The 23,893-nt window shown below is 40.2% G+C and overlaps 1 protein-coding gene across 2 annotated transcripts in view; it reads left to right on the top strand.

Annotated features, from left to right (window-relative positions):
- Positions 1–22,496, top strand: part of LOC128700335 (protein spinster homolog 1-like) — a 46,911-nt gene extending 24,415 nt beyond the window's left edge. The window contains exons 6-10 of one of the 2 annotated variants that reach the window (XM_070080839.1): positions 8,380–8,722; positions 15,927–16,120; positions 17,157–17,241; positions 20,806–21,003; positions 22,126–22,496. In XM_070080839.1, the coding sequence (XP_069936940.1) occupies positions 8,380–8,722; positions 15,927–16,120; positions 17,157–17,241; positions 20,806–21,003; positions 22,126–22,163 (858 nt within the window). In that variant the 3' untranslated portion in view covers positions 22,164–22,496. The remainder of the gene's footprint in view (positions 1–8,379; positions 8,723–15,926; positions 16,121–17,156; positions 17,242–20,805; positions 21,004–22,125) is intronic. The other variant, XR_011391291.1, reaches the window with a different exon arrangement.
- The last annotated feature ends 1,397 nt before the right edge of the window (positions 22,497–23,893 follow it).

The following is a 23,893-nucleotide window of genomic DNA, read 5'->3' as shown; positions in this document are numbered from 1 at the left end:
TTGCACACGAAAATCACTCACTACGAAAGCAAAAGACTTGGCAGACGATGCAACATCCCCCCAATGAAAAGCAGGGGTGTCACTAGCACGTTAAGAGACCATACAATAAGTGTCAGGGGCCCGAGACTGTTCAACTGCCTCCCAGCATACATAAGGGGGATTACCAACAGATCCCTGGCAGTCTTCAAGCTGGCACTGGACAAGCACCTAAAGTCGGTTCCTGATCAGCCGGGCTGTGGCTCGTACGTTGGTTTGCGTGCAGCCAGCAGTAACAGCCTGGTTGATCAGGCTCTGATCCACCAGGAGGCCTGGTCACAGACCGGGCTGCGGGGGCGTTGACCCTGTGAAGTGTGACCAAAGTGTAAGTTGGAGTAGCAAGATATCCCTGTTATCTAGCGTGTTTATGAGACAGAAAAAGACACCAGCAATCCTACCATCAAGCAAAACAGTTACAGGTTTCTGTTTCACAGTCATCTGGCAGGACGGTAGTACTTCCCTGGGTGGTTGCTGTCTACCAACCTACTACCTAAATAGAATTATCAAAGCTTATTGCTTGGGTAGCATTGAAAAATGAGTTGGGCAAATACAGTGGACCCCCGCATAACGATCACCTCCCAATGCGACCAATTATGTAAGTTTATTTATATAAGTGCATTTGTACGTGTATGTTTGGGGGTCTGAAATGGACTAATCTACTTCACAATATTCCTTATTGGAACAAATTCGGTCAGTACTGGCACCTGAACATACTTCTGGAATGAAAAAATATCGTTAACCGGGGGTCCACTGTATTCTGTTAGTGGGATGGATTGTGAAGGACCGGCCTAGTATGGGCCAACAGGCCTGCTGCAGTGTATTATTATTATTAGTATGTACGTAATAATAATAATTATTATTATTATATTATTATTATTATTATTATTATTATTATTATTATTAATTTAGGGAAGTGGAACACAGATCCAATTCCCTTGATCAAGAACCCTTCACCAAGGAACCTCCCTTGAGGGGGAGTTCGCATCCTGAAATTTCGTTCATATCCAGAAGCAAAAAATTGATCGAATGATTGTTCGTATCCTGAAAAATTCTCATGGTGGGGCATTCGTAAGCCGAGGTTCCACTGTATATACCTAAATAATGTATATTAGAGCTGATTTCCTCTCTTCTGTTTATTACAATGTACAGTACATTGCTGTATAAACATTTAAAAATACACCAGAAATTTTATAAATGGTACAAAGGTGACATTAAAACAATATCAAAGATGGTTGACACAAACCCACTATCATTATAGTATGCTCTTCACTTAACAATGAATCCGTTTACCATCTTGGTCTTAGGAATGGAACTCCGTCGTTAACTGAGGAGAGGCTGTAGTAAGTTTGCCCAAAATGCTTTGCATACTAAGGGACTTTCTGCATGCTTAACTAAATGTCACCCACCTCGATACAAACATTGTATCATGCTGAAATTTATTTATTTATTTATTTAGAAATTTAAGCATACATACAGAGGTACAAAAAAAAAAAAAAAACAGGTAAGAGCAGCATGCCAAATCCACTTATATGCATAGCATTACTGTCTGGCCTAAAATTAACTTAAGATTAACTAAGCAATGATGAAATCAGTGATAAGACATTATTGTAAACAGATAACTATAAAGCACAAATGAGTATTACAAAGACAGCTCATATGGTTGCATGCATTGCTGTTCATTCAGTAGAATGGAGTATTCTGTTAGGTAGTGTATTTAAAAAAATAACAAAGATAGATTGGGTCCTAGGTTTAACACTTATGTGATATAATTGTGAGTAACATTTTGGATATACAATTTATAAGGTTCAGTTATTCAGTATTTATTTGGTTTTGAGTGAGTAAGTGAACTTTGAGAAGAGACTTGAATTTGTAAACAGGTAGTGTTTCTTTTATATTTACAGGTAATGAATTCCAGATTTTAGGGCCTTTTATGTGCATTGAGTTTTTGCATAGCGTGGTCATGTGTTCTGTTGAGGTTGGCAAGGAGATGTTTGAGGGGAGGGTTAATATCAGAGTTAAGTGTTCTATGTATGTAATAGGTGCAATAATAGGTATGGATGTTTTGTATGGTGAGTAGGTTGAGTGTTTTGAATATTGGTAGAGTGTGTTGCCTGTAGTGAGAATTTGTTATCATTCTAACTGCAGCCTTTTGTTGGGTAATTAGTGGTCTGAGATGGTTAATTGTTGTTGAGCCCCATGCACAAATTCCATAGGTGAGATAGAGGTAAATAAGAGAGTGATAAAGGGCCAGGAGGGCTGACTGTGGAACATAGTACCGTATCTTCGATAGTATGCCTACAGTCTTGGAAATTTTCTTAGAAATTTGTTGTACATGTGTATGAAATTTGAGTCTATTATCGAGGTGGATTCCTAAGAATTTTCCCTCTGTTAGCTTTGTGATAGGTGATCCGTTTATCATTATGTTAAGAGGTACATCTGTAGCTCTGTTACCAAACTGAATGAAGTAGGTTTTGTCAATGTTAGTGTAAGTTTGTTAGTCCTCATCCAGGTAGATATTTTCTGTAATTCGGTGTTTACAGTATTGGCTAGCGTGACTGGGCTCGGGTGAGAGAAGACGTATGTAGTGTCATCTGCAAAAAGTGTGGGTTTGAGTAATTGCGAAGCATTTGGTAGGTCATTTATGTATAGGAGAAAGAGAAGAGGGCCAAGGACACTTCCCTGTGGGACACCAACTGTAATTGGTTGTGCGGAAGAGCTTGCCCCATTTGCGTACACATATTGGCTTCTGTTGCTGAGGTAAGACTTGAGGTAGTTGAGGGAGTGCCCTCTAATACCATAGTGTGACAATTTTACGTGGAGCAAGTCATGGTCAACTGTATCAAAAGCTTTACGTAAGTCAATGAAGATCCCCAGTGGGACTTCTTTTTTCTCTATTGCATTGTATATATGTTCTAGCATGTGTATAATAGCATCATTAGTATTTTTATTAGGCCTGAATCCAAATTGGCAGGGGTTGAGAATGTTTTGGGAGATGAGGTAGGAGTAGATTCATTTATGAATTAATTTTTCGAAGATTTTTGAGAGAGGGTGTAAATTGGATATTGGCCTATAGTTATTCAACTCTGTTTGGTCTCTTCCTTTATGGATCGGGGTGACCCTTGCTATTTTGAGAACTGTAGGAAAGGTGGAGGATTCAATGGATTTGTTAAAGAGTGTTGCAATGATTGGTGATAGTACTTGTGACGCTTTTTTGTATATAAAGGGTGGTAAGGTATTTAAATCTCCTGCCTTGTTTTTGAGTGCGTTGATAATAAGGGAGACTTCGTATGGGTTAGTCGGAGCTAGGAACAGTGTGTTCGGGTAGTTGCCAGTGAGGTAGTCATTTGGTGGGGTATCTGAGCTTGGGATTTTATTGGCAAGGTTTTGACCTATAGTGGAGAAGAAATCATTTAGTCTGTTTGCTGTTTCTGTTGGTGGGAGTTGGGGTTCATCTGATTTTGCTAATTTTATTTCGCTATGTCGTGATATCTTTTTTGTTCCCAGAATTTCTGATAGGGTCTTCCAGGTCTTTTTTATATCACCTCGTAAGTTGGATAATCTGTTCTCATCATACAATTTTTTTGCCCTTCTTATCAGGCTGGTTAGGATTGACAAGTAATGTTTTGTTTGGTCTCTGGTTATGTGACCCATTCTGTACTGTTTTTCATATTGGTGTTTTGTATTTATGGATTTGAGAATGCTGGGTGTTAGCCAGGGACTGTTCAGTCTCTTAGCTGTCATCTGTTTAGTTTTTTTAGGGCAGTGCTTGTTATAAAGGTATTGGGTCTTTTTTAGAAAATTATTAAAACATTCATCAATATCTGTATAGATTTCTAGCTCAGTGTGCCAGTCAATGTTTGTTACTGCTGTTGTGAAGTTATTAATGGCTGCCTCATTGTGAAGTCTGAAGGTGACTTTAGTAGTGCCTTGGGGTATTTTACCAAGAGTTGTTATGAGGAAAGTAGGGTAGTGGTCTGTGGTATTATCTGTAATTATGCCTGATTTTAAAGGGGATATGGTGTTGGTCCAGATGTGGTCAAGTAGGGAAACACTAGTCTCTGTAACTCTTGTAGGTTTTGTTACTGTTGGTAGCAACATGCAGTTACTCATTATGTTTGTGAATTCAGTAACGTGTGGGTCCTGGTCTTGCAGGAGATTTATATTGAAGTCACCTGAGAGTAGTAAGTGATCTTTGTTCATGCGTGCATCAATTATCATACTTCCTAGGTTTTGACTAAATTGGCTAATGTTTGATTGTGGAACTCTGTAGATGTTTATCACTGTGAGAGGTTTTTGTAGGTATTTGGATTTGAATTTAGCTATTATATATTCCCCATGTTCATCCCTTGTGCAAGTATTAGTGATACATTCAAGTTGGTCTGAGTAGTATATAGCAGTGCCACCCCCTTGTTGGTCTGGCCTACAGTTGTGTATGGCTGTGTAACCAGGAATAGCATAGACATCTGTAGTATCAGGCTTTAGCCAGATTTCAGTTAGTGTAATGATGGACATATTGGCATGCAAGGAATTTAGTAATGCTAGGAGGTCATCGTAATGCTTGCTTAAAGATCTGATATTGTAGTTAAAGATAGTTATGTTGTTGTTGGCTCTGAGAAGTGCCTTTGATTGTTCTGCTGTGTAGTAATTACAGTAACTGTTTGAATCATTTAAGTCATTAAATAAGAGGTTAGTATCAGGATCAATGCTTGTAATCATAAGATTTGTAGTGAATCTATAGTTAGAATTAAGTATAAAACAAAGTAAATATTCTAAAGCTAAAAAAATAGCACCTGAATTATTTAACAAATGTAAAAATAATGAGCTAAGGTAGTTTTTTAAAGCTAAAATAAAGGAGACAAAATAAAAGGGACTAAAATAATTTGTGGTGAACAAATAAAGTGATGATCAAATAATGGAGCTTGGGAATATGATAGTAGGTAGTACTTTAAAGGTAATTCTTTAAAGTGAGAGAGTAATTGTGGTAGGGGACTTGAATGCTAAAGTAGGAGAAACTTTTAGAGAGGGTGTGGTAGGTAAGTTTGGGGTGCCAGGTGTAAATGATAATGGGAGCCCTTTGATTGAACTTTGTATAGAAAGGGGTTTAGTTATAGGTAATACATATTTTAAGAAAAAGAGGATAAATAAGTATACACGATATGATGTAGGGCGAAATGACAGTAGTTTGTTGGATTATGTATTGGTAGATAAAAGACTGTTGAGTAGACTTCAGGATGTACATGTTTATAGAGGGGCCACAGATATATCAGATCACTTTCTAGTTGTAGCTACACTGAGAGTAAAAGGTAGATGGGATACAAGGAGAATAGAAGCATCAGGGAAGAGAGAGGTGAAGGTTTATAAACTAAAAGAGGAGGCAGTTAGGGTAAGATATAAACAGCTATTGGAGGATAGATGGGCTAATGAGAGCATAGGCAATGGGGTCGAAGAGGTATGGGGTAGGTTTAAAAATGTAGTGTTAGAGTGTTCAGCAGAAGTTTGTGGTTACAGGAAAGTGGGTGCAGGAGGGAAGAGGAGCGATTGGTGGAATGATGATGTAAAGAGAGTAGTAAGGGAGAAAAAGTTAGCATATGAGAAGTTTTTACAAAGTAGAAGTGATGCAAGGAGGGAAGAGTATATGGAGAAAAAGAGAGAAGTTAAGAGAGTGGTGAAGCAATGTAAAAAGAGAGCAAATGAGAGAGTGGGTGAGATGTTATCAACAAATTTTGTTGAAAATAAGAAAAAGTTTTGGAGTGAGATTAACAAGTTAAGAAAGCCTAGAGAACAAATGGATTTGTCAGTTAAAAATAGGAGAGGAGAGTTATTAAATGGAGAGTTAGAGGTATTGGGAAGATGGAAGGAATATTTTGAGGAATTGTTAAATGTTGATGAAGATAGGGAAGCTGTGATTTCGTGTATAGGGCAAGGAGGAATAACATCTTGTAGGAGTGAGGAAGAGCCAGTTGTGAGTGTGGGGGAAGTTCGTGAGGCAGTAGGTAAAATGAAAGGGGGTAAGGCAGCCGGGATTGATGGGATAAAGATAGAAATGTTAAAAGCAGGTGGGGATATAGTTTTGGAGTGGTTGGTGCAATTATTTAATAAATGTATGGAAGAGGGTAAGGTACCTAGGGATTGGCAGAGAGCATGCATAGTTCCTTTGTATAAAGGCAAAGGGGATAAAAGAGAGTGCAAAAATTATAGGGGGATAAGTCTGTTGAGTGTACCTGGTACCTGGTAAAGTGTATGGTAGAGTTATAATTGAAAGAATTAAGAGTAAGACGGAGAATAGGATAGCAGATGAACAAGGAGGCTTTAGGAAAGGTAGGGGGTGTGTGGACCAGGTGTTTACAGTGAAACATATAAGTGAACAGTATTTAGATAAGGCTAAAGAGGTCTTTGTGGCATTTATGGATTTGGAAAAGGCGTATGACAGGGTGGATAGGGGGGGCAATGTGGCAGATGTTGCAAGTGTATGGTGTAGGAGGTAGGTTACTGAAAGCAGTGAAGAGTTTTTACGAGGATAGTGAGGCTCAAGTTAGAGTATGTAGGGAAAGAGGGAAATTTTTTCCCAGTAAAAAGTAGGCCTTAGACAAGGATGTGTGATGTCACCGTGGTTGTTTAATATATTTATAGATGGGGTTGTAAGAGAAGTAAATGCGAGGGTCTTGGCAAGAGGCGTGGAGTTAAAAGATAAAGAATCACACACAAAGTGGGAGTTGTCACAGCTGCTCTTTGCTGATGACACTGTGCTCTTGGGAGATTCTGAAGAGAAGTTGCAGAGATTGGTGGATGAATTTGGTAGGGTGTGCAAAAGAAGAAAAATTAAAGGTGAATACAGGAAAGAGTAAGGTTATGAGGATAACAAAAAGATTAGGTGATGAAAGATTGAATATCAGATTGGAGGGAGAGAGTATGGAGGAGGTGAACGTATTCAGATATTTGGGAGTGGACGTGTCAGCAGATGGGTCTATGAAAGACGAGGTGAATCATAGAATTGATGAGGGAAAAAGAGTGAGTGGTGCACTTAGGAGTCTGTGGAGACAAAGAACTTTGTCCTTGGAGGCAAAGAGTGGGAAATGTATGAGAGTATAGTTTTACCAACGCTCTTATATGGGTGTGAAGCGTGGGTGATGAATGTTGCAGCGAGGAGAAGGCTGGAGGCAGTGGAGATGTCATGTCTGTCGAGGGCAATGTGTGGTGTGAATATAATGCAGAGAATTCGTAGTTTGGAAGTTAGGAGGAGGTGCGGGATTACCAAAACTGTTGTCCAGAGGGCTGAGGAAGGGTTGTTGAGGGTGGTTCGGACATGTAGAGAGAATGGAGCGAAACAGAATGACTTCAAGAGTGTATCAGTCTGTAGTGGAAGGAAGGCGGGGTAGGGGTCGGCCTAGGAAGGGTTGGAGGGAGGGGGTAAAGGAGGTTTTGTGTGCGAGGGGCTTGGACTTCCAGCAGGCATGCGTGAGCGTGTTTGATAGGAGTGAATGGAGACAAATGGTTTTTTAATACTTGACGTGCTGTTGGAGTGTGAGCAAAGTAACATTTATGAAGGGATTCAGGGAAACCGGCAGGCCGGACTTGAGTCCTGGAGATGGGAAGTACAGTGCCTGCACTCTGAAGGAGGGGTGTTAATGTTGCAGTTTAAAAAACTGTAGTGTAAAGCACCCTTCTGGCAAGACAGTGATGGAGTGAATGATGGTGAAAGTTTTTCTTTTTCGGGCCACCCTGCCTTGGTGGGAATCGGCCGGTGTGATAATAAAAAAAATAAATATAAAAGGGACTAATATAAGTTGTGGTGAACAATAAAGTGGTAATCAAATAAATGAGCTATGGAGTATAATGGCAAAATAGTGAACTTATTAACTTTAGCATCGACTGTAAGGCTAATATGTGTAGCCTGGGACATATGTAATTGATGTGTGTTACCTGGGAAATTTGTAAGCCTATGTGTAACTTGGGACATATAAAAGTGATGTGTTGCTTTGGAAAACTGTAAGTTCTAATACAGTGGAACCTCAAAAATTGAACTGCTCCCAACTCAACCAATTATGTAAGTGTATTTTTGTAAGTGCTTTTATAAGTGTATTTTTGAGGGTCTGAAATGGACTAATCTAATTTACATCATTCCTGATGAGAATAAATTCATTTGGTAGCGGCACTTGAACAGCCTTCTAGACCGAAGAAAGTTCGATATTTGAGGTTCCACTGTAAGCGTAATATGGAACATTTGTAAATGCTGTGTGTTACTTGGGACATTTGTAAGTGCTAATGTGTGTAACATGGGTCATTAGTAAGTGGATGACCTCAAGCAGTGTACATTCAGTTGGTAATTTTTGATACTATCTGCAGGGATGGAGGTGGTCATACATTATAACCGGGATGATGGGCGTATTGGCTACTCTCCTACTCTTCCTAATAGTGAGAGATCCTACCCGTGCCAGCCAGGCTGAGAGCAAGTCAGGCATACAACCCACTAAACCACTCAGAACCATCAGCACCATCTCGGGCGACTCTGAAGACAGTGACGTCGAGTTCACAGACATCAATGGGAAGAACATTGTGACATCGCCTACGGGCAGCCAGGCAAAGGAGGGGCTTTTGAGAAGACATTCTGGTCCGAAGGATGTGGCTAAGGCTCTCTGCAAGCCTCCGCTGCTGATGCTGACTTTTGCTGCCTGCATAAGACATACAGGTGATTACTGTGCTTAGGTTCCAGTCTTGAAGTACTTTTTCTTAGCACCATTTATGGATCTGAAAATACAAATAAAACAATACAATAATTAATTAGCTTACTTGAAAATGAAAATAATAAAAATTATTATTAGTGCTAGGGTTGTGGTTTGTTCGTTGGATTACATGCGGCCAGCAGTAACAGCCTAGTTGATCAGGCCCTGATCCACCATGAAGCCTGGTTAGAGAACAGGCCATGGGGGCATTGACCCCCAGAACTCTCTCCAGGTATACTCCAGTATTTATATTAGTATTATTATATTGGGGGAAGTTAACTCTAGAGTGGCTCATTCAGCACCAAGGGAATGACTTACGATCATGTTTAATGCAAAGAAGAGAAGAGCGGCTTAAATTTCTTGAAGCAAGAGTTCTTCATCAACATGAAGGAGAAGTCCTGAAAATCTCTCATAATCAGTACATAACCCTAGCACTCTCTGATGCATCATTGCATTACTAGTATAGAGTACCAGCAAGATGAAGGATTAGACACATGGAGCATGTTTTTCGGTTCAGTATGATGATGATACACAAGACAGCAGAAAATAAGGTAATTAGTCCCGCAGCCTGTACATCACCTTCCACTGTCTTCTGCATACTGTTCTGCAAGAATGAGGGACTGATTGCCCCATCTACTGTCTTCATATATCATCTCTCTATTTTTAGTTAGTTAGTTTAATATGTTTATTATGCACTCCATACCCATCCTGTGGGTGGTAGTCAAAAGATTACAGAGGTACATAATTGGTCCAGGGACTGGACTCCAAAGTTTTGATAGCTGAGCAAGTTACAGAGGTAATGAACTCACAATTTACAAAGGTAATGAGCTCACAATTTACAAAGGTAATGAACTCACAATTTACAAAGGTAATGAACTCCAGGTAGGTCTAGTCACAATCATGACAAGTTACAAAGATATTTACAGATTACAGAGGTACATAATGGGTCCAGGGACTGGGCCCCCAAAGTTTTGATAGCTGAACTAGGTACAAAGGTAATGAACTCACTAGTTACAAAGGTAATGAATCCTGTAAGAATGGTTACTTACGTTTATACATGGAAACGATCATGAACAAATTATAGAGTAATGAGCAATTCACACTTCCACACCCGGTCACAACTGTAATGAGTTATTGGTGCAAATACATTGATTGTTGAGTCACACACACACACACATACACACACACACACCGGTGAAGAGGCGGGGCCAGGAGCTAGGACTCGACCCCTGCAACCACAAATAGGTGAGTACAAATAGGTGAGTACACACACACACACACACACACACACACACACACACACACACACAATATAACAGAAGTAAGACACGAGAGAGAGGGGTGGGTTGATTGCATCTTCTTGGACTGCAAGAAGGCCTTTGACACAGTTCCTCACAAGAGATTAGTGCAGAAGCTAGAGCATCAGGCGCATATAACAGGAAGGGCACTGCAATGGATCAGAGAATACCTGACAGGGAGGCAACAACGAGTCATGGTACAATCCTGGATCGTATCAAGAAAGTCACCTGACTCTAAATTTGACAGGAAATTTAGAGTCAGGTGACTTTCTTGATACGATCCAGGATTGTTTTTTAAAACAGTTTGTGACAGAGCCAACTAGGGGAAATAACCTCCTTGACTTGGTTCTTGCCAGTAGGGAAACACTAATTAATAATCTTGAGGTTAATGATGAGCTTGGGGAAAGTGATCACAAATCACTCAGTTTTAATATATCATGGAATTCCCCTAATAATGGCAATCAAGTCTCCGTCCCTGACTTTCGCTTGGCTGATTTCATAGGACTGAAAAATTACTTAGGTGGGCTGAACTGGAATGACCTGACTAAGGGTCAGGTAGGTGGTGATGGTTGCCGATATGATGCTTTCCAGGGCATAGTTCTAGCTGCTCAGTCAAATTATGTTCCAAATAGGGAAATCAGATCAAACAAAAAATGATCCTAAATGGATGAACAATAGATTAAAATATCTGATTGGTCAAAAGAGAGGCATATATAGGCAAATCAAAAGAGGAGAGGGGCAATTGAGAAATCGATATATTCAGTTAAAGAGAGAAATAAAAAAGGGAATTAGAAAAGCAAAAAGAGATTATGAGGTTAAAGTTGCAAGAGAATCGAAGACTAACCCAAAAGGATTCTTTCAGGTATACAGAAGTAAGATCAGGGACAAGATAGGCCCACTCAAAAGTTCCTCGGGTCAGCTCACTGACAGTGATAAGGAAATGTGTAGAATTTTTAACACATACTTCCTCTCAGTTTTTACACAGGAGGATACCAGCGATATTCCAGTAATGATAAATTATGTAGAACAGGACGATAATAAACTGTGTACTATTAGGGTCACAAGTGACATGGTCCTTAGGCAAATAGATAAATTAAAAACCTAACAAATCCCCAGGCCCTGATGAACTGTATGCAAGGGTTCTAAAGGAATGTAAAGAGGAGCTTAGCACACCTTTGGCTAATCTTTTCAACATATCACTACAAACTGGCATGGTGCCAGATAAGTGGAAAATGGCAAATGTGATACCTATTTTCAAAACAGGTGACAGGTCCTTAGCTTCGAACTATAGACCAATAAGCCTAACCTCCATAGTGGGAAAATTTATGGAATCAATAATTGCCGAGGCAGTTCGTAGCCACCTTGAAAAGCATAAATTAATCAACGAATCTCAGCATGGTTTTACAAAGGGGCGTTCCTGCCTTACGAATTTATTAACTTTTTTCACTAAGGTATTTGAGGAGGTAGATCATGGTAATGAATATGATATTGTGTATATGGACTTCAGTAAGGCTTTTGACAGGGTCCCACATCAGAGACTATTGAGGAAAATTAAAGCACATGGAATAGGAGGAGAAATTTTTTCCTGGATAGAGGCATGGTTGACAAATAGGCAGCAGAGAGTTTGCATAAATGGGGAGAAATCAGAGTGGGGAAGTGTCACGAGCGGTGTTCCACAGGGGTCAGTGTTGGGCCCCCTGCTGTTCACAATCTACATAAACGACATAGATGAGGGCATAAAGAGCGACATCGGCAAGTTTGCCGATGACACCAAAATAGGCCGTCGAATTCATTCTGACGAGGACATTCGAGCACTCCAGGAAGATTTGAATAGACTGATGCAGTGGTCGGAGAAGTGGCAGATGCAGTTTAATATAGACAAATGCAAAGTTCTAAATGTTGGACAGGACAATAACCATGCCACATATAAACTAAATAATGTAGATCTTAATATTACGGATTGCGAAAAAGATTTAGGAGTTCTGGTTAGCAGTAATCTGAAACCAAGACAACAGTGCATAAGTGTTCGCAATAAAGCTAATAGAATCCTTGGCTTCATATCAAGAAGCATAAATAATAGGAGTCCTCAGGTTGTTCTTCAACTCTATACATCCTTGGTTAGGCCTCATTTAGATTATGCTGCACAGTTTTGGTCACCTTATTACAGAATGGATATAAATTCTCTGGAAAATGTACAAAGGAGGATGACAAAGTTGATCCCATGTATCAGAAACCTTCCCTATGAGGATAGACTAAGGGCCCTGAATCTGCACTCTCTAGAAAGACGTAGAATTAGGGGGGATATGATTGAGGTGTATAAATGGAAGACAGGAATAAATAACGGGGATGTAAATAGTGTGCTGAAAATATCTAGCCTAGACAGGACTCGCAGCAATGGTTTTAAGTTGGAAAAATTCAGATTCAGGAAGGATATAGGAAAGTACTGGTTTGGTAATAGAGTTGTGGATGAGTGGAACAAACTCCCAAGTACCGTTATAGAGGCCAGAACGTTGTGTAGCTTTAAAAATAGGTTGGATAAATACATGAGTGGATGTGGGTGGGTGTGAGTTAGACCTGATAGCTTGTGCTACCAGGTCGGTTGCCGTGTTCCTCCCTTAAGTCAATGTGACCTGACCTGACTAGGTTGGGTGCATTGGCTTAAGCCGGTAGGAGACTTGGACCTGCCTCGCATGGGCCAGTAGGCCTTCTGCAGTGTTCCTTCGTTCTTATGTTCTTATGTTCTTATGTAATGATGTATCACAGTGGGCACCTGTGACGAGCGGGGTCCCACAGGGGTCGGTCCTAGGACCAATGCTATTTTTGGTATATGTGAACGACATGATGGAAGGGTTAGACTCAGAAGTGTCCCTGTTTGCAGATGATGTGAAGTTAATGAGTAGAATTAAATCAGATGAGGACCAGGCAGGACTTCAAAGAGACCTGGACAGACTGGACACCTGGTCCACCAAATGGCTTCTCGAATTTAATCCTGCCAAATGCAAAGTCGTGAAGATAGGGGAAGGGCACAGAAGACCACAGACAGAGTATAGGCTAGGTGGCCAAAGACTGCAAACCTCACTCAAGAAGAAAGATCCTGGGGTGAGTATAACACCGAGCATGTCTCCGGAAGCACACATCAATCAGATAACTGCTGCAGCATATGAGCGCCTGGCAAACCTGAGAACAGCATTCCGATACCTTAGTAAGGAATCGTTCAAGACACTGTACACCGTGTATGTCAGGCCCATACTGGAGTATGCAGCACCTGTTTGGAATCCACACTTGATAAAGAGCGTCAAGAAACTAGAGAAAGTACAAAGGTTTGCGACAAGGTTAGTTCCAGAGCTAAGGGGAATGTCCTATGAAGAAAGATTAAGGGATATCGGCCTGACGACACTGGAGGACAGGAGGGTCAGGGGAGACATGATAACGACATATAAAATACTGCGCGGAATAGACAAGGTGGACAAAGACGGGATGTTCCAGAGAAGGGACACAGAGGCACAAGAGGTCACAATTGGAAGTTGAAGACTCAGATGAATCAAAGGGATGTTAGGAAGTATTTCTTCAGTCATAGAGTAGTCAGGCCGTGGAATAGCCTAGAAAGTGATGTAGTGGAGGCGGGAACCATACATAGTTTTAAGGCGAGGTATGATAGAGCTCATGGGGCAGGGAGAGAGAGGATCTAGTAGTATTCAGCGAAGAGGCGGGGCCAGGAGCTGTGACTCGACCCCTGCAACCACAAATAGGTGAGTACACACACGCACACAGGGGCTTGGACTCGACCCCTGCACACACACACACACACACACACACACACATTGGAAGTTGACACAAATGAGTCAGAGAGATAGTAGGAAGTATTTCTTCAGTCATAGAGTTGTAAGGCAGTGGAATAGCCTAGAAAATGACGTAGTGGAGGCAGGAACCATACACAGTTTTAAGACGAGGTTTGATAAAGCTCATGGAGCGGGGAGAGAGAGGGCCTAGTAGCAACCGGTGAAGAGGCGGGGCCAGGAGCTAGGACTCGACCCCTGCAACCACAAATAGGTGAGTACAAATAGGTGAGTACACACACACACACACACACACACACACACACACACACACACACACACACACACACACACACACACACACACACGCATGCACACATGCACAAATGTGGTAATGCTTTATTTACAGCTAGCAAAGTCAGGGTATTTCTCCAGAATGGTCTGTAATATACCACTGTGGATAAAATACTTTGCCATTTCTTGAACACTTCTGAGTGAGTTGTTTCTAAATTCATTAATTTTATCGCACTCCAGTGCATAATGACGCAGGGTGTGACAATAGTCCATCTGGCAAAGTTTACATTTCGTTTGGTCTACATCTGGTGGTGGTGATTTAACCTGCCAAAGATACTTGTAACCGAGCCAGAGCCGGGCGGTAGTGACATCCAAGAGTCTGGTTATTTTGTTGGATGCACCATAGACATGTGGCTTCTCCTGCATGATAGAATGATGATAGATGGACTGACTGGTGTCAATCTCCCTGAGTCTTAAGTCAATAAAATTCAGTTGAAGTTCTTTTCGTATTATTGTTCTCAAACTACTACATGACAAGCCAAGATTGTAATCTACTCCCTCTTTGAAAGCATACAGCTTAGCCAATTTATCAGTTCCATCATGCATCCGAAGACCAATGTGAGATGGAATCCACAGCATGTGCACTCTGACTCCACTGTCCACAATCTTACCATACCTATATCTGGCTTCTGACACAAGCATGCCACAATTTATACTTAATGAGTTGAGAGCATTTATGGATGACAGAGAATCAGTTACAATTAAACTGTCAATCTTAGAAACATAGATGCATTTCAGTGCAAGGAGTATGGCAAACAGTTCTGTCTGAAGGGTAGAGGCCCAATTATTGATGCGTGCTCCAAATTCTTTAAGAGAGCCATCACTCTGTATGACAACAGTAGCACTACCAGTTGCACCAGTGGATAATAAATAATTTGCGAGAGTGTGTGCTGTGTGACTAAGTTATCAGTACAGCTTAAGGCATCATGTTTGGCTTCAAGGCAAAGTTTTGGTTGTCATTTAAGAAGTAGTTTGGGGGGAAATGGAGAAATGGTAGTTTGGAATGGGGTAATATCCCATGGAGCAGAGAAGTACCGCTGTTGCCTTACTTGACATAGATCATGTATCTGATTCATGCGGAGGTCGGTTCCAGTTTTTTCGATCCATCTGGAGGATGTATTTCTCTATTCAAATGAAAAAGCCACTGGTTAGCAAAATATCTCACAAAGAGATATGCAGTTGTTAAACACATGTCTAATTCCTCTTTGTTCCCTGATGCATTATTACAATATGTCTGGTTCTCGACTAGTAACCCGTTCTTCTGTATAAATTATTAAATGTAAAGAGAAGATAGACTTTATAGTTTTCCTCTTTTTTTGGGTTACCCTGTCTTGACTGGAGACAGCCAGTATGTTGAAAAAAAAAAGAATCTACCTTTTGAATACAGTGGACCCCCGGATAACGATCAGCTCCCAACTCGACCAATTATGTAAGTTTATTTTTGTAAGTGCTTTTGTAGGTGTATTTTTAGGGGTCTGAAATGGACTAATCTAATTCACAATATTTCTTATGAGAACAAATTCGGTCTATAATGGCACCCAAACAGACTTCTGGATTGAAATAATATCGTTATGCGGGGGTCCACTTTATTTTGACACTGCATTATATCTACCATTTAATATCAGTAATCCCTTTTTATCTTTTCTTTATAGCATCATGTTTATTCCTGGCACACTCTGACACTCCCTTACATCTGGTATTGACACACACTAATTCTACCTTTTTTTTTGTGCTTGCTTCAGCGGGCTTCTCATGGGCATACAACACTCAGCTTTATTTCCTCACCTACTACCCTGGCTTCAACATCGGCTTGTGGGTGATGAGTGCCTCTATAATTGGTGGGTCACTGGGAGTGACTGTGGGTGGATTCGTTTCTGACAAACTGGTCAAGAGGATCGGCATCCGTGCTAGGCTGTACGTACTGGCTGCGAGTCAGGTAAGATACAAGAGACTTGACTGGCTACCTGCATTTAGAATAGTAGTGGTGGTGGTAGTAGTAGTAGTAGTCATCATAGTAGTAGTAGTAGTACTAGTAGTAGTAGTTGCAGTAGTAGTAGTAGTAATAGTAGTACTAGTATAGTAGTAGTAGTAATAATATCCCTGTAATATTCATAGAGAATGACTAAACCCATAGGAATTGTACAGAGCCTGTGGAAAGGGAGGCAGTTATGTTTGATTTGAGATGTTAACCAATTTCTTGGTGCAAGATTCCTTCACTTGCATCAAGGCAGCTTCCTGAAGGTCAGAGTACTGAGACCCAGTTCATAACTTACGTGTGAGTTTGAGATCTTCTAGAACAGTATAAATTGTGGTCTGTAGAAGTGACTCACACAGCAATTTATATTGATGTGGGATAGTTCTCAGTAAACTCAAGATTCTGCAAATATTATATATTATAGCAAAAATTTCAGTAAACTGATTAGCATTACATCACATTCTTTAGCTCCTAAAATTTAGATGTTGCCGCCAAATTGACTACTTTGTCGTGCAACTCATATCCATCCTGCGAACAGCGATAGCAGACCAAAATCCATCCTGTGGATGGTAGTGGCTAGCTTATCATGCATCTTATATCCATCCTGTGGATGGTAGTGGCAAGTTTATTGTGCACCCCATGCCAGCCCTCTAGATGGTAGTGGCTTGTTTATTGTGCACCCCATGTCCATCTTGTGGATGATAACAACTGGTTTATTGTGCACCCTATATCCATCCTGTGGATGGTTACAACTATTTCATTCTGCACCCTATATCCATCCTATGGATGAATTCAAAGATCATACAGATATGCAGAAATCCTGGGAACTACCATGTGCCTGGAAAGTATTAATTCTCAACAGGAATACATCTCAATATATTATATACAGTATTAAAGCATTTAGAGTTTTAGTTATTTATTTGTTAGCCAATCTCTTTTATAATTATATCATAATCGTAAGATTCACAGTCCATGTGTTCTGCCTTGCCTCTGTCAGCTAATAGCAACGCCTTTCGCCGCTGGTGTGCTGTTCTTCCCTCCTCCAGGCGCCTTCTTCAGTCTCCTGGGGTCTTACATCTTCGGTAGGTACCCAATTTCGTAGGTACCCAATTTGATAGGTACCCAATTTGATAGATACCCAATTTGGTAGGTGCCCAATTTAGTAGGTACCCAATTTGATAGATACCCAGTCTGGTAGGTACCCAGTTTGGTAGGCATCTAATGGCTTGCCAATTTCAAGATTGTTGACTACTAGTGCATAATGAATTTGTGAGATCCATACATGCTCTGAAGGTAAGAGAAAAATTAGCTTTAAGACACTGTACAACCATTTTACTTATTTAGTGTTATGATTTGCATGTATTTTCAATAGCATTTGCTGAACTGACAAAAACCAAGAGTATACTGTACATGTAACATGCAGTACTGTGCAGTGCATAGCAATGTGTAACATATTTGAAAATATCATTCCAATTTGTACTCTATTTCCTAAGACAAATATATTATAAAATCCCAAATTATTATTATTATTATTATTATTATTATTATTGTGTACTCTCTTACTCTACATATTTTAAAATTTCCTGACTTCAGAATAAATTGATATTTACTCTCTTCTACACTATAGATGTTTCCCTTCTCCCTTAACTTCATTGATGTTTTCCTTCTTCCTCGATGCCATTGATGTTTATCTTCTTCTGTGACACCATTCATGTTTAACTTCTCCCTTGACACCATTGATGTTTAGCTTCTCCCTTGACATCATTAATGCTTAGCGTCTCCCTTGGTACCATTGATGTTTACCATCTCACTCAACACCTGGAGCATACCAGGAGAGAGTTCCAGGGGTCAGCACTCCCACAACCCGGTCTGTAACCAGGCCTCATGGTTGATCAGGAACTAATCAACCAGGCTGCTACTGTTGGCCGCACGTAATCCAACGTATGAAACACAGCCCGGTTGGACAGGTACTGACTATGTGCCTGTCCAGTGCCTGCTTAAAGACAGCCAAGGGTCTATTGGTAATCCCCCCGATGTATGTTGGGAGGCAGTTGAACAGTTTTGGGCCCCTGACACTTATTGTGTTGTCTCTTATCGTGCTAGTGGCATCCCCGCTTTTCATTGGGGGGATGTTGCATCGTCTGCCGAGTCTTTGCTTCCGTAGGGATTGATTTTCGTGTGCAAGTTTGGTACTAGTCCCTCTAGGATTTTCCAGGTATATATAATCATGCATCTCTCCCTCCTGCATTCTAGGGAGTACAGGTTTAGGAACTTCAAGCGTTCCCAGTAACTGAGGTGGTTTATCGCAGTTATGCGTGCCATGAAGGTTCTCTCTACATTTTCTAGGTCAGCTATTTCACCTGCCTTGAAAGGTGCTGTTAGTGTGCAGCAATATTCCAGCCTAGAACAAGTGACCTGAAGAGTGTCATTATGGGCTTGGCATCCCTGGTTTTGAAGGTTCTCATTATCCGTCCTGTCATTTTTCTAGTAGATGCGATTGATACAATGTTATGGTCCTTGAAGGTGAGATCCTCTGACATGATCACTCCAGGTCTTTGGCGTTAGTTTTTCGCTCTATTGTGTGGTTGGAATTTTATACTCTGCTCAAGTTTTAGTTTTCTCACGTTTTCCATATCGGAGTAATTGAAATTTCTCATCACTGAACTTCACATTGCTTTCTGCAGCCCATTTAAAGATTTGGTTGATGTCCGCCTGGAGTCTTGCAGTGTCTTCAATGGAGGACACTGTCATGCAAATTCAAGTGTCATCTGCAAAGGAAGATACTGTGCTGTTGTCATGCAAATTCAAGTGTCATCTGCAAAGGAAGATCCTGTGCTGTGGCTTATATCTCTGTGTCCTATATAAGGATGAGGAACAAGATAGGAGCGAATACTGTGCCTTGTGGAACAGAGCTTTTCACCGTAGCCCCCTCAGACTTTTCACCGTAGCCCCCTCAGACTTTACTCTATGACTACTACTATTTGTGTTCTGTTTGTTAAGAAATTATAGATCCATCTACCGACTTATCGTGTTATTCCTTTATCATGCATTTTGTGCGCTGTTACACCATGGTCACACTCTCAAAGGCTTTTACAGAGTGTGTATATTACATCTGCATTCTGTTTGTCTTCTAGAGCATCCAGGACCGTGTCGTAGTGGTCCAGTAGTTAGGACAGACAGGAGCGACCTGCTCTAAACCCATGCTACCCTGGGTTGTGTAACTGATGGGTAACTAGATGGGTGGTGATCTTGCTTCTTAGAACCCTTTCAAAGATTTTTATGATATAGGATGTTAGCACTATCGGTCTGTAGTTCTTTGCTATTGTTTTACTGCCCCCTTTGTGGAGTGGGGTTGTCTGTTGTTTTTAGTAACTGTGGGACGACCCCAGTGTCCAAGCTCCCTATCCACAGGATGTTAAAATCACGTGATAGGGGCTTCTTGCAGTTCTTGATGAACACGGAGTTCCACGAGTCTGGGCCTGGTGCAGAATGCATGGGCATTTATCGCCTTTTCGAAGTCATTTGGGGTCAAGATAATATCAGATAGTTGTGTGTCTACCAAATTCTCTCTTATAAAAAAATCATTTAGGTTTCGACTCTGAGTCTGGTTAGTGGCTCGCTAGAAACAGTCATATTGGGACTTGAGTAGCTCACTCATTTCCTTGCTGCTATCTGTGTAGGACCCATCTAGTTTAAGTAGGGCCCAGTACTGGATGTTGTTCTAGACTTTGATTTGGCATAATAAAAGAAATGCTTTGGATTTCTTTCAGTTTCATTTATGACTTAGTTCTTCCTGCGTTTCTTGACGTTTGTAAGATTCCTTTAGCTTTAATTCGATGTTTGCTATTTCTATGACCAGTGTCTCCCTATGTATTGCAAATACATTGGCCTCTTATAGCCGCTCTGTTATTCTCTGCCTTCGCCTGTATAGGGAGCGCCTTTCTCTTTCTAGTTTACATCTTCTCCTTTTCCTTAAGGGGATATGCCTTGAGCATACCTCGAGTGCCACATAGTTAATTTGGTTTAGACATAGGGTAGGATCTGTGTTGCTTAGTCCATCTTCCCAGTTTATATCAATTAGGACTTGGTTTACCTGGTCCCACCTTATGTTTTTGTTACTGAAGTTGAATTTGGTGAAGGCTGCCTCGTGACTGATCATATTTTGTCGGTCTGGGGCTCCCCGCATACGTGTCTGGACCTCTATTATGTTGTGATCTGAGCATATTGTTTTTGATATGATGACATTTCGTATCAGATCATCATTGTGAGTGAGGATGAGGTCCAGCGTATTCTCCAATCTTGTAGGCTCTATTATGTGCTTGTTTGAGGTGAATTTGGTGCAGAGATTTAAAAGCTCGTCTGTGTGCGAGTTTTCATCTGAGCTGCCTCCTGGGGTTATCTCTGCTACCGGGTTATTTGCTATATTCCTTCATTTGAGGTGCCTTAGGCAGAAATTTCCCAGGATTTCCTTCTTACTTGACACCATTGACTAATACCATTTTGTACGACACCATTGACTGCTACTATCTCATACGACACCGTTGATTTCTAACATCTCATGTGACATGTTTGACTTCAATGAATGGACTTAAAGTATAACCCACCATCATGCACCACAGTCTTTATCGTTCCCTTTTCTTATTTAGCTGAGATGTGGTTTGGTGTTCTGTTCGCTGTGCTGCTGGAACTGGTGCCAAGCACAGTGCAGTCCACTTCCATTGCCGTCTTCCTCTTCGTTATGAACAATGTGGGTGGTAACATGCCCGTAGTGGTCGACCCTCTGTCTCATCTCCTCTCCTACCGCAGTGCCCTCTATATCATGTATCCTGGAATGTATCTAGCAAGTAAGTGATCATTATTATCATTATTATTAGTAGTAGTAGTGTTAATATTAGTACAGTACTATTATTGTGGGGAATTGCTGAAGCTATAAGAGGTCCCAAAGCATCTAAGGAATTGGAGGAAACTAGAATTTATTCAGATTAATAACCCTGAGGGCTGATAGCTCAAGATAATCTGATCTATTTATACTGAAGCCTTTTTAAGATTTTTCCCCAAAATGTGACCCACATCATTCGACTAATTCACAGATTCCTACTGTATTTTGTGCTGGATAACAGAGGCAGCAAGTGTTATGAGATTTTCCCATACATCTCACTGCATGTCAGGTTTGATCCCATGTCTCCCCAGCAGTGAGCCGAGGTTACGTGTTCTGGTGATTCCTGCCCTATAGTTGTATGAGTATCATTGTATGAGTAAGTGGTCATTAATTGGTGGGATGTCGTCGTCAGTCTAGAATCTGGTCGTTGTACGAGTGGGATACAGTCGTTATGCGGAAGGAGGGAACTGAGATTTTATTTGGTCATTATTCGAAATTATGTTCTATGAACATTTGTTCAGTGGAAAGTCTATTGTACAAAAAGTCTTTGCATACATATATATCATGTTCTGTTAACATTTGTTAGTTTTCAGATTATCAAAAATTCTCTGCATAACCAGGGGTTTTCCACACTTACTATTAAAATTTAATTAAATTTTGTACAAACCATGTGTCTTGTGGAAATAAAATATTTATTTATTTCTTCATTTTATTATCTCAAAATTATTAGTACAGTAAATGAAATCTTCATTAGATTTTTTTTTTTGTTAGATGCTAATAATGGTAATCCTCACAGTTTTAGTGATTTCTTTTATTATAACATAATTCATTAGGAACTATAATGAATGTTCCCTGGCTCTTAATATTATAGCATGCTGATTTGAGGCTTATGATTCAGTATAATTCTATTTTCCCCATAGGTTCTGTCTTTATTATACAGTATAATAATGCTATTTTCTCCATGGGTTCTGTCTTTATTGTGCAGTATAATTATATTTTCTCCTTAGGTTCTGTATTTATTGTACATAATTCTATTTTCCCCATAGGTTCTGTCTTATTATGCAGTATTATTCTATTTTCTCCATAGGTTCTGTCTTCTTCTTCCTCACAAGTTTCCTGTTGTGAAGATAGACTTAACCAGTGTTGTACATGGTTGCTGGGAATACCCACCTTGCTGGCAGAGGACTGCCACATGTTGAATTGAAAAATAATGCAGATGGTCACAGAAGATGTTGGACAGAAAGCCTATAGAGCCTCACACAGCTACATTAATCAGAGAGTACGTAATGTATAAGACAAGAACAGGTAGTCAGGAACACATTTGCTGAGTCTTGTACATCTGAATCATCTGACACCATCAACAGACAATTGACCAGAATAATCTTAGCCTTTTAGCAACATACATGGGTTTATTTAAATCATTATCTTATCTTAAAAATGTTGGAAATATAATAGTTATGTGGTAAAAATTATAAGTATTATTTGATTCTCTTACACAAATATTGTGTATTAATTGGCTTTGAAAAATTTTTGAATTTAGAAATTCACAAATTATTTAATTTTCTGATTTGTGTTGCCTGACTTGCCTTGCAATAGCCTTAGATTCTCACATTTTACGATACCATAATAATAATATTTATTGATAAAGAAATACTGTAATAGTACAACTTGGCATGTACACTGCTCAGAGTTGATGGTTCAGGAACACATTCTTTGACCTGCAGAATTTGTAATAATCATCATTAGTACAGTATTCTCCCAATTTACAATAACTTACAATGATCTGCACTTATAATCTTGGCATTTTGAAACTAGTTAATTATTTACAAACTATGATTCTCCCTTCCACTACTTTCGGCCATGGCAATATCACTTTTGGTGAAAAGACAGTTACAGTATTCAACAAGGCTGAAATATAAATTTTTTTCTAAATTTTTTACTAAATTCATTGAGATATTTTGTGTATCTTCATATATGCATATGTGGAGAAATCATATTTGCTTGGTAGAGATTTGATAATTACATTTGTGTGTTAGAGGTGGTACGGAGTCATGTCTAACACATGGTCAGTGGCTGAGGTAGTGCCAGTTACTGCATAGAGAAGACCAGGGCCAGGACCCATCCTGGTGAACCTACCTGTACCTGGCTGAGGTGCAGAGGCTCAGGTCAGTTTCCTCAACCACCCTCCCTCCCTATTCCTATTGCATCATCCATGGATGTAAAACCTCTCACCACTTTGGAATCTTTGTTGAGGAAACATTTCACCACATTATGGCTTCACCAGTCCAGTACAAAGAAGAACAGTGGAAATAGAGAAGGAGTTTGAGGTAATCAATCCCTCAGCCTGGAATTCTTCAACATTTATCCAACCTATGGACAAGCTCTATTTACACTAGTGGATGGTTCCACTGTGACTCTGCCTCCTCCTGCTTTAACTCGCCTGACTGCAATGTATAAGCTACTTCTCCTAGCATATGCTCTACTTTCTTCAAGATTGATGGACTGAACACATTGATTCCAGGCTGAGAGACTGATCACCTCAAACCCCTCCTCTATTTCCACCATTATTCTTTGTATTGGACTGATGAAGCTGCTGTGTGGTGAAATGTTTCCTCAGTAAAGATTCCAAAATGTTGCACAAGTGTCTTATTCTTCAACTTGTCAGTTTTCTAAACCAGTTTTCACAACTCTCATCACTGCCTTCCCACGCGCACCTGATAACTTCAACATAACAATGAGCATATGATAGAGGGCATATTGGAAGTACATGTATTGTCTATCTCAAATCTTTGCTCTGCTGTATTCCAATAAGTACTGATTGCTCCGAGGGTCTTCGGTGTTTAATATATAGTGTT

This window comes from Cherax quadricarinatus, unplaced genomic scaffold (assembly GCF_038502225.1).
Source record: "Cherax quadricarinatus isolate ZL_2023a unplaced genomic scaffold, ASM3850222v1 Contig1098, whole genome shotgun sequence".
In the NCBI taxonomy this organism is placed as follows: Eukaryota; Metazoa; Arthropoda; class Malacostraca; order Decapoda; family Parastacidae; genus Cherax; species Cherax quadricarinatus.
The sequence above is the reverse complement of the archived record's forward strand: the minus strand, read 5'-3'. Positions and strand labels throughout refer to the sequence as shown.